Consider the following 11,614-nt stretch of genomic DNA (forward strand, 5'->3'; position numbering starts at 1 on the left):
ATATAATACTAGTATAGATCCCGCGCAGTGCATATTTATTTTTTAGGATATTATCTAAATCGACAGCTCATTAATGTTTAATATTTCACCCCATTATTTTTGAATGAAACAAAAAAAAAATTGAAATGGAAAACTAGTCAAAGAGAATTGAGTAAAGTTAGTATGTTTTTTTTTATGAAAGTATTTTTTAGCATAAAACTACGGATTTTGTTTTATAAGTTTTTTAATGATTTTTTTTTTGCCATGAACCTAATTGTAAGTATGGATTAAGTTATTTTCTAAAGTAATCATATTATTATGAAAAATTTAACAACTTATAGTCTATAATTTAATAACAATTTTATTTTATTACAACAATAACAACATCAGAGCCTTAATCCCAAAATGATTTGGGGCCGGCTGACATGAATCATCCTTTGGAACCGTCCATGGGTGAACGCACACCTCAATGCGAAAAAATAGAAAGTAAAAGTGAAAAACAAAAGGAGAGTGAACCATAGTACAAAAGCCAGGTAAACTTATATAGGTTTTAAAGTCGAAGTCCGGATTTCTTTTATAAAAACTTAGAATTTAAATTGAGATTAAAGATTACAACGATTTTTAAAACCGAAGTAAAACTTAAGGGTCCAGAATATCTTAAAAATGAACCAAGAATTAATATATGAGAAAGTTGTTGGTAAAAAGATGTAATAAATCCGAAAAGATAAATAATTTTAAAAAAATAAATAAATAAAAGCATTAAATATCTCAAATAACGTCAAATACTAAAAATCCACATGTATCACTGCCCTCCATTGTGCCATCTTCGTCATCATTCCCTCATCCAGCCCGAGAAATCTCATATCGTGCTGTATCACTCTCAGCCATGTCTGTTTTGGTCTCCTTCTACCCCTAGCAACCTTTTTTGTTGCCTAGGTCTCCAGCCTCCTAACCGGTGCGTCCATATGTCTCCTTTTTACATGGCCAAACCATCTTAGTCGGTTTTCCATCATCTTGTCCTCTATTGACACCACTTTCACCTTTTTCCTAATCACCTCATTCCTTAATTGATCTTTCCTTGTATGGCCGCACATCCACCTCAACATACGCATCTCCGCCACACTCTTCTTTTGAATTTGACAATGTTTCACGGCCCAACACTAGGAGCCGTAAAGTAAGGCGGGCCTAATCGACGTGAGATAAAATTTTCCCTTTAATCTTTGGGGCATATCTTTATCGCATAAAAACCTTGTAGCACTTTTCCATTTCACCATCCCGCTTTAATTCAGTGAGCCACATCTCCGTGTAACTCCTCATCTTTTTGAATAATAGATCCTAGATATCTAAAAAAATCTGACCTCTCAACAACATTTCCATCGAAATAATACTCCCCGCCACATTACTGAACCGACACCTCAAATACTCGGTCTTACTCCTGCTTAGCCGAAACCCACGAGTCTCCAAAGTATGCCTCCACATTTCCAACTTTCTCTGGACCCCCTCTTTCGTCTCATCAATCGACACAATATCATCCGCAAACATCATACACCAAGGGATGTTGTCTTGATATCCCTTGTCAACTCATCCATAACTATAGCAAAGAGAAAGGGAGTAAGTGCAGAACCTTGATGCACCCCAATGGTAATGGGAAATTCTTCCGTTCTCCCAACATTAGTGCGAACACTTGCACTAGCACCCTCATACATGTCCTTTATGAGGTCAATATATTTTGAGACATACCTTTTCTCGCCAAAGCCCACCAAATTACTTCTCTCGGTACCCTATCATATGCCTTTTCCAAGTCAATAAAAACCATGTGCACAGAGACGAAGCATAGCCTGGGCCCGGGCTGGATATTTTAAAAAAAAAAAAATTTTTTTTAAAAAAAAAAAAAAAAAAAAAAAACATACTAACTGCTTGATTGTGTATGATTCTCCTCCGTGATTCTTGCTCTGCATATCAGAAAAAGAAGCTTAAATATGTAAAGAAACCAACTAAAAAATAATTACCATAGTTAAAAGAACATAAATTTCCTATAATTACCCTAATTTTTTTTACTGGAAAACAAGATAAACAAACAAAGAGCAGTCCAAAAATCAAATCGTGGGTGTGTATTGCCGATTCGCCGTCGATCGAAAGTCAAGACCACAGAAATCTATTACAATACAAGTAATTTCTCATCTAATTTTATTGTTTAACTTTCATTAAGTAAAATTGCTCAATTATTTTTGATGTTTTTGCTAGTTTGATGAATGATTAATTACATATATTCATTGTATATGATCTCTACTATTGCAAATCTGATGAGAAAGTGACTTATGCAGTTACCTTGATAATTATATTGTTGAATTGCTCAAGATATGAACGGATGAACCATGCCCCATATTCATTATCAAAAACAAAACAAAAAGACGTTTTGATGTACTTACCTTGATAATTTTGATGTTTTTGCTAGTTTGTTGAATTTCTGATTTTGTAATTATCAAAAAACAAAACAAAAAGACGTCACTATGGTCTATGTCAGAATTCAGATGCTTTAGGTATTTAGTTTAGGTGTTTAGTCTTTAGGGGATTAATGGGTATTGGACTATTGGATAATGGGTGGGTGTTTTACAACTTGTAGGTAGGTATCCTATGCTTGATTCGGTGGAAATGTGAAATTCTTTTAATTTTTTTTTTGTTAAATAAAATGTTTACTGGGTGTCTTTGTCAACTAGTTATAATGGGTAAAACTCCTACAATAACCGAGTTTTTCAAGAGAAAAAATGGTGAAATTTCAAACAATGAACCTAGAGGATCATTAACAAATGCACCTATTTACACTGAGGATAATGAGACTACTCCTCTTGATGAAAGTAGACCTACAAAAGTAATGAGATCATTAGAACCCTCAACTAATTCTTATCATGTGGAACGGGATCCTGGAAAACGTGAGCAAATATGTCAATATCCAGTCGGAAAACAGAATGAAATAAGACGAGCTTATATTTTGAAGGGTCCATATCAACCAGTGTATCAACCAAAAGACTATAAAAAATCCGGTTCAGATTCTCATGGCCGCCGATTTCAGGCCTCATGGTACGACAAATTTCGATCATGGTTAGAATACTCTCCTGAAAAAGATGCTGCATTTTGCTTCCCGTGTTTTTTATTTAATAAGCCGGAAAGTAATAGAGCTTTCATTATCGATGGGTTTAAAGACTGGAAGCATGCCACGGGCAAAGAAGGTGCTTTTATTGTTCATGTGGGTACTGCACCAAATTCATCACATCAAAATGCTGAGAAACAGTTAGAAGATTTTCTCCATCAAGAAAGACATATGCCAAACATTTATGCTAAACAAACACCCATAGATATTGCTAAAAATAGATTGCGACTTACATCTATAATTGAAGCATTGAGGTGGCTAGCTATGCAAGGATTGGCTATGAGAGGTCGAGATGAAAGTGAAAATTCAAGTAATCGAGGAAATTTTCTTGAACTTATAAAGCATCAGACATCTTTTAATAAGGATGTGGCGAGCGCTGTGTTAAATAAAGCTCCTCGACATGCTTCTTACATATCATCAGACATACAAAAAGAAATCTTACAAATATTTGGAGAAAAAAATAAAGCGCGTCATTAGGGAGGAAATTGGTGGATACCCTTTTTGTATTATTGTTGATGAAGCAGGGGATGTGTCTGGCAAACAACAAATGGCTATCATTATGAGATTTGTTAATAATCTTGGATTAGTGAACGAACGTTTTTTCAGTATTGTTCATGTTGATGATACATGTGCTATGACTCTAAAGAAGGAGATATTTGAGGTTCTTTCTCATTATCAATTTGATTTGAAAAATTTACGGGGTCAAGGGTATGATGGTGCAAGCAATATGAGTGGAAAATGGAAAGGGTTGCAAGCATTGGTCATTGAGGAATGTCCTTATGCATATTTTGTTCATTGTTTTGCTCATCGCTTACAATTAGCACTTGTAGCAGCAACAAAGGATGTCGTACCAATTTTCCAATTTTTCTCCAAGTTATCATTTGTTGTCAATTTTATTCTTGCATCTTATAAGCGAGTTAACGAACTACAAAATGCGTATTCCAATGAGATAAATATGTTGATTGAAGATGGAGAACTTGAGACTGGGATTGGTTTGAATCAGGCAAGCAATTTGCAAAGGCCGGGTGATACTCGTTGGAGCTCTCATCTAAGGTCTGTTTCAAGCTTAATGAAAATGCTTAGTGCCACTTGTTCTATTTTCCATAAGTTAATTGATGAAGGAGATACATCCATTTGAACGTGCACAAGCGACTCTGCGCTTGATACAATGACTTCTTTTGAATTTATCTTCATTTTGCATCTTATGAAGAAAGTTTTAGAGCTATCTAATTTGCTTTCCCAAGCTTTAAAACGGAAATCACAAGATATCATTAATTCATTGCACCTTGTGGAGACTACAAAGACACTTTTGCTAAAGTTAAGAAATGATGGATGGGATTCCCTTCTATCAGAAGTTATCTTATTTTGTGAAAGGCGTAATATAGAAGTTCCTGACATGAATTCTATTTATATAGAAAGAGGAGGTCGTGCTCGTCGTCAACATGATCAAAACACAGTTGAAGTCCATTATCGAAGAAATTTGTTTTATGCTGCAATTGATGTCCAATTACAAGAGCTGAGCTACAGATTTAATGAGAAATCAGTTGAGTTGTTAACTCTTAGTTGTGCTTTGGAGCCTAGATCAAGTGGACAACATTTCAAGATAAGTGATATATGTAACCTTGTCAATAAGTTTTATCCCGAAGACTTCACAGATGTTGAAAAAGAGGAATTAAAAGTACAACTATGTCATTATGAGGTTGAGTTAGCTCGACATGAGGATCTTAAGAAGCTGTCGACAATATCTGAATTAAGTCAGTGGTTGGTGAATACTGGGAAGCACAATATGTACCCACTTATTTTCAGATTAATTAGAATTTTGTTAACTCTCCCGGTATCTACAGCAAGTGCCGAACGAGCTTTTTCAGCAATGAATGTTGTTAAAACAACTAAACGCAATAAGATGGAAGCCGATTTCTTTGAAAGTTGTCTGCTTATCAACATTGAACGAGAAATAGCAAAAAACATTAGTACTAGTTCTATTATAGATACCTTTAAGGATTTGAAAGAGCGTCGAGCTCTATTATAGTTATATCGTAATTGTACTTTTATGTGTTTTTTTTGTTATTGTCACATTTTTAATGTTGTTTATGATTAATTAAAATATTTCGGCCCTGGGCAAAATTTGGTCCGAGCTTCGTCTCTGCATGTGCATGTCTTTCTTCTTGCCCCGATGGTGTTCCATCAACTGTCGCATGATAAAAATCGCATCCATAGTCGATCACTCAGGCATAAATCCAAATTGGTTATCCGAGATGTCTACACCTTTTCTAAACCTTTGCTCGATTATCCGCTCCCATAACTTCATCGTATGACTCATAAGTTTAATTCCCCGATAATTGAAACACTCTTGAACATCACCTTTATTCTTATACAAAGGGACAAGAGTGCTTCTCCTTCAAACTGATGGCATCTTGTTGCTCCTCCAAATCTCGTTGAAGAGCATGCTTACCTATTCGATTCCTTTCTCCCCCAAGCACCTCCAAACTTCTATGGGTATACCATCCGGTCCCTCAGCTTTCTTCGACCCCATCTTCCTTAACGCCTTTCTAACTTCACTCTTTCGTATTCTACGCACAAATTCTCGATTAACCATGCTTGGTGTTACTTGTACATCCCCAAACCTTGCTCCTGTTGTCCATTAAATAAAGTATCAAAGTAACAATTATATTTTATTATAATGAAAAAAATCATAATTTTGAATTTAATTAAAAGAATAGAGTATAACTATAATAAGATTATATTTTAAGGAAAAAATAATAGTTTATTAAAAGAAAGTTTTAATTATTTCCTTATTAAGATATATGCATTTTAGAGGGAAAATTAAGAAAAAATTTATTTTCTTAGTAGTAAGAGGTATTAAAATATATTTATGGTTAAAATGTGAGTAATATGAGTAAAATATTTAGTAATTTAGTAATCTTACAATTTGACATATATCATGGAATATGTCGCATGTAAAATATATGGTAGTCTAGTGTATTTTATGAGAATCAGTAACTCTCATATAGAACCGTCCTCTATAACATACGACGGGTTCAATAAGAGAGTTAGCCCATTTAAAAAGAAAGATAAATAAAAACAACCGAAAATAGAAACCCATGACACTCAACTACCTTGAGCCTTCACAGTTCACCCTGCGCTTTTAATCAGATCCCATCAAACTCATGGCCGTGGACCGATCCATGCCACCTCCTTAGTCCCAACCCTTCACGTTATGACACCTGCAACCACAAAACTTACCACCTTTGCCGCCATTACGTACGCCCTTTGTAACACCCCGTATTTTATTAAGTTGGATAAAATTCTTTTAATTGCTATTTTGAATTTAATTACATCATTTGACGATTTATATATATATATATATGCTTAGCTAATTAATTAATTTCATCATAAGTCGATACGTTAATTTTAATAATCATTAATAAGTTTATTTAAAGTTAGTTCGAGTTTATTGAAATTAGTTCGAGTTTATTTATTTAATAATTTCCGTTTCTTTACGAGTCCTTATGAAAGTTGTTTTAAGTGAACCCGAGATGGATTTTGGGAACAAAACCGTCCAATTAGCTATTTTGAGCTTATTTCACTAAAATAGCAATTTTTATTAATATCCGTTAGTTTCGTAAAAATCGCTAATAATTCCGATTCAAGCTGATATCGTATTATTTCCGTTAACTAGCTGAGTTTATTTTATTTTCACTCATTAAATTTATTTATTATTGATTCCGTTTTATTACTGAAAATGTTACTTAAATCGGTTAAATTTAACTCGAAACGATTTTAATAACGATCGAAGTTTCTTAACGACGAAGAAACGTACGTATAATAAATAGCAAAGGCTAGCAGTCTTTGTCTCATTTATAAACAACGACGCCTTTGTTTTTCTTCTTCTTCCTTCTTTTTCCTTCCTTTTAAATCTTGTTCTTTGAAATTTGATCCGTTAATCGACGTCGGTGCTTCGTTCCTTATCCGTTTTCAACTATTTTTGTTCCATAGCGCTCCTTTCGTCGTTCTCGTCAATCCGTTGTAAGTAAAATTCATTTTCGTTATGTATTTTTACAAACCCAATTTATATTTTTAGCTTTGTTTATTATAAGACGGTTGTATGTACTAAAATAGACGGTCTGGTAGAATATTTGTTAGTCATAAATGATTAGTTCAATCGGAAAAAGGTAATAATGATAGGTTACTCAATATTACTTGTAAAATATGTGTATTTTGAAAGTCTGGTTAGTCTGTTTTATAGTTGAGACGGTGTATAATTATATATAGGGATCATTATGGATGTTAATTAGTCAGTTGTATAGTTGAGACGGTGTATACTGATATGTGGAGATGATTGAGACGGTGTATACTGACCTCTAGGGATCATTTGGGATGCTAGCTAGTAAGTGGTATATTTGAGACGGTGTATACTGACATGTAGAGATCGTTTTGGGATGCTATTTGGGATCTTGTTTAGTTGTGGTATTGTGCGAGAAATTAGATTTGTTTTTGAGTCCGCTTTGCAGTACTTTGGGACATTTTTGGGACTGTTTTGACTCGGTTTAGGACTGGTTTAGGATTGATTGAACTGTTTTGGTACAGTTTTTGTGCAGCCTTCGATTGTTTTGGGACGATCGAAATGGAGGCCGTGTGGGCTGTTTTGGCCTCGGTTTTGGGAGCCGTGACATGACAGCTGGTTTGGGCTCGATTTTGGGGAGATAACATGGTGCTTTATGGGACTGTTTCTAGGGCGTAAAAGTTGTGACAATTTTCTGGGTATGCCTGTCAAAAGGGAGGGTCATAATGGTTTATGAACATAAGACAGTAGCTAATGAATATGATTTACATGTTTTGATTTAAATTAATTTCCGTCTCATATTTTATGTAACGATAATTCGTTAATATAGTCCCTTCACATAATTATTTTAGGTGGCTCATATGTGGTTGAAGAGGAAGAGTAATTTTGGGTTTTAGAAGCTTTCTCAAGTTATTGCTTGTCTCTTTGCTAGTTTAAGGTAACTATTCCGAGTTACTCGACGAATTAATGTCACATTAGTAGTAAATGTGGTGCTTGTTGTTTGTTAAGTGTTTAGATGATTGATAATGTTTTACTTTCATTTTTCACATGATAGAAATTGGAAATAGCGTGAGAATAATATAGCGATAAAATTTGTAATTTGGGCCAAAGTAGGCCAAGACTCTGAGCTGGGCCAGATTGACCGAACGAGTTTGGTCAAACTAGGTTTAAACCAAATCGACCTCGATTTGACCGATGACCGTCGCGGGACTCGGGTCGAGGGTTTGTCTTTGAGGTAAGATTAGTTGTTATTGGAGGTTTTATGTTATGCCTTGATATTCGTAATTATCATTTCACATGTTGGTTGTTGGATGAATTGGTTGCCTTATACTTCAGTCTTCTTGTCTTTGCCATTTTAGCTTGTTCTCATAGATTATGGTATTGCCGGTTAGCTGGAATTTGGATTATTATTGATATTGAGGATTCTGTTGGGATTGTATCTTTGTAAATAGACATTTATATAGCCTTTCACATGATAGAATATTAGATTTTATGTTGGTAAGTAGGACTTTTTGCCCTCTTAAGGTTAAGTGGGTGTCTTACTTGACTTGTGTGGTGAGTCTTGTGTGGTGTGGGCTAAAGTATTCAAGTTGGGACTAGCTGGGACTAGGTCCTAGGTGAGTATTTCGGCCTTCATCATAGATAGGTCTTTATAGTCTCTGACGAGTATATGTTCACTGCTTGATAGCCTTTGTGTTCCTGACTAGTGGATTTATATCCAAGTTGGGGCATGACCTCAGGTACTTATTTTGATAGTATGGGGTCAACTTAAGTACTAGCCAACCCTTCGGTGGTGTCCTTAGGGTACTCACTTCACTTTGTTTTAAAAAAAGTTGTGGGTCTTGGGTGCGGTGGTGTGTATCCGCATGTCTAGGTCTCTGCAGATTTTAGGCTAGGGTTGTGTTGTCTCTTGGCCATGTTTTCTTAATAGTAACCGCTGAGCCAAGATACCGGTTCGATTACCTTCCCTACCTCGTGGTATAGACTCGAGTTACAAAGTGACTATTGACGGGACTAAGAACTTATGCCTGTCTTTGATATATTGCCCTTTCTTGCATGGTGATTCTATGAATCATAGAAGGTGAGATGCAAGCCGGCTATGGTTGATAGAGTTTGGATTCCTGGATGTTATGTGATTCACATGATAGTGTAGTATGAGTCGGTCTAGTATTCACATGCTAGGACTATGTGGCGTTATATTGTTGTTCACATGATAAGCACGATTGCCTTAGCATCTATATGCTAAGGCAGTGTGTGATTCGTATTCATATTCTTATGTTTACATGTTATATTAATTATGACATTTCGTGGCTGGGAGAACTCGGAGTTACTCCCCACTGACTGTGGCTTTCGTATTTGTATAAAATGCGAATGACAGGTGGGTGATGCATATATGGGGTACATGGACGAGCTAGCGAGCAAAGTAACCTTGGGACCTAGACTGGTTTTATTTCATTGTGACCCTTAAACCCTTTTTATGTCACATACATTTTAGGGACATATGCCTCCCTTTCTCATATTTGGTTTGTATAACTTCTCATATTTGGGACCTTGCATGTTTGACACCTTCCCTTTTGGATATCTTTATAACAGGTCCAGGTTTTAAAAATTACAGGTTTTTACCCAATTGAACCTATTACAAACATATCCTGTCAGTTTTTCTGTAGAATTACGTGTTTACTTTTCCGCAATAAATGGATATCTTTATAACAGGTTCAGGTTTTAAAAATTACAGTTTTTATTATGGGATTAACCCACAACTCAACTTGTATTATTATTCAACTGTAACAATAATACAATCTTAATCCTCAACACTTAGCAACTAGCTAAGCTTTCAATCTATGTTTAACTCGGGATATTAAGCACACTCACTCACACTTTCCAACAATGACAAATGACCTCTATTTATAAGGTCATAAGTCCTTACTCCAACATAGTCACATTAAGAGTCTTAATGTCTTACTAACCTAACTCCTAATATTTACTACTAAGAACATCTAATACAAAGTGTAAATACTGCTCACATAAAACATAACTTTGACATAAAGACTGTAATTTTACTAACAATCAATAATGTTGAGGTTACAAATCTGAACAAACCTCCCTTTAAGGCCAACATTAATTTGAGCTTGTCAATCATCGAGCGGAGCGACCCAACCTTAACCTGGGTGAACCACCCCTTGAACTAACCCTTCTTCACTACATCTTCCATCAAATGTGAATAAGTTAGTTTTCCTTCTTCAACCTTTGAGAATCATCTTACCCTTTTTAGTGACTTCCAAAACACCATTCTTAACATGAATGGTACAACCGAATCCATATAATCTACCCAACGAGATTAATTTCTATTAATGTTTGGTATTTACCTCACATCACCAAACCTTCTAACTTGGCCATCATGAAGTCTTACTTTCACCTCACCAATTCCTTCAATCTTTGCCTTTTTACCATTTGGCAAACTAACCATCTTACCTTCACATTCTTCATAAGAAGAGAACCACTCTCTTCTCCCAAATATGTGATAGGAAGTTCCCGAATCTAACACCCAACTCTGACTAGGTTCCTTTTCACCATGAACCATTAAGAGCTCACCATCATCAACTTCTGTCATAGCTGCAACCCCACTAGCACGAGTCTTTTTCAACTCCTTCAAAATCTTCTTTTTCCTTAGGACACATAGTTTTTATATGACCTAACTCACCGCAGTAGAAGCAATTAATATTGGGATTATGCTTTTTCCAACTGCCCTTCTTCTTGCCACGGTAGTACACCACGAAAGCTCCTCCATCACTTGAAGAGCCACCACTTACTTGTTTCATCAACTTTTCGGACCCAAGCAAAGCCACAACAGTCTAATCTAAGGCTAATGTTGTCTTCCCCACAAGCAAACTAGTGATAACTGTGTTATACTTCTTGGGAAGAGAAGCCCCAACATTATCACTGACTTATCTTCTTCTTTAAACGTCTCATCCAAACTTGCCAATTTGGTGATCAAGCAATTAAACTTATTTATATGGTCTCTCAAATCTTCGTCATCTATCATCTCGAGCTCGAATAGATCCTTCTTCAAGAATAGTTTGTTAGCCAAGGACTTCGCATTATAAGTGCTATATAACTTGGTCCACAATTCCTTAGGATTTATCTCTTCCAACACACTATACTTGATTTCGGTTACAAGAGCTAACCGGATTGTACTAACCGCACGCAATCTCATGTCCTCCCATTTGAGTACTTCAATATCATCAGGCTTCTTGTCTTCAAGAGTCGTATACATCCCCTGTTGTATGAGAACATCTTTTATCATGCTTTGCCACAACGAAAAATTGTTCTTGCCATTGAACAACTCCATCTTAAACTTTGTACCAAAAATTTTCTCCATCGAGCCGTATCTCTGATACCACTTGTTGAGATTTTTGGTACAAATA

The 11,614-nt window shown here is 35.6% G+C and overlaps 2 protein-coding genes across 2 annotated transcripts; both read left to right on the forward strand.

The window, feature by feature from the left end:
- The first annotated feature begins 2,701 nt into the window (after positions 1-2,701).
- On the forward strand, positions 2,702-4,265 carry LOC141601033 (uncharacterized). The gene is made up of 2 exons (XM_074421295.1): positions 2,702-3,437; positions 3,652-4,265. The coding sequence occupies exons 1-2, from the start codon at positions 2,702-2,704 to the stop codon at positions 4,263-4,265; spliced, it is 1,350 nt and encodes a 449-aa protein (XP_074277396.1).
- A 30-nt stretch (positions 4,266-4,295) lies between these two features.
- On the forward strand, positions 4,296-5,156 carry LOC141601034 (uncharacterized). Its single transcript, XM_074421296.1, has one exon. It carries the CDS (start codon positions 4,296-4,298, stop codon positions 5,154-5,156), a length of 861 nt encoding a protein of 286 aa, XP_074277397.1.
- Positions 5,157-11,614: the final 6,458 nt, after the last annotated feature.

The sequence above is a fragment of the Silene latifolia genome, chromosome 9 (assembly GCF_048544455.1).
Source record: "Silene latifolia isolate original U9 population chromosome 9, ASM4854445v1, whole genome shotgun sequence".
NCBI lineage: Eukaryota > Viridiplantae > Streptophyta > Magnoliopsida > Caryophyllales > Caryophyllaceae > Silene > Silene latifolia.

What these genes read in the sequence shown, in the direction of transcription:
- LOC141601033 (XM_074421295.1), top strand. Translation starts at nt 2,702, where the DNA reads ATGGGTAAAACTCCTACAATAACCGAGTTTTTCAAGAGAAAAAATGGT. An exon ending in AGATGAAAGTGAAAATTCAA is followed by an intron (nt 3,438 to 3,651) that starts GTAATCGAGGAA and finishes TTGATGAAGCAG; the next exon opens with GGGATGTGTCTGGCAAACAA.
- LOC141601034 (XM_074421296.1), top strand. Translation starts at nt 4,296, where the DNA reads ATGACTTCTTTTGAATTTATCTTCATTTTGCATCTTATGAAGAAAGTT.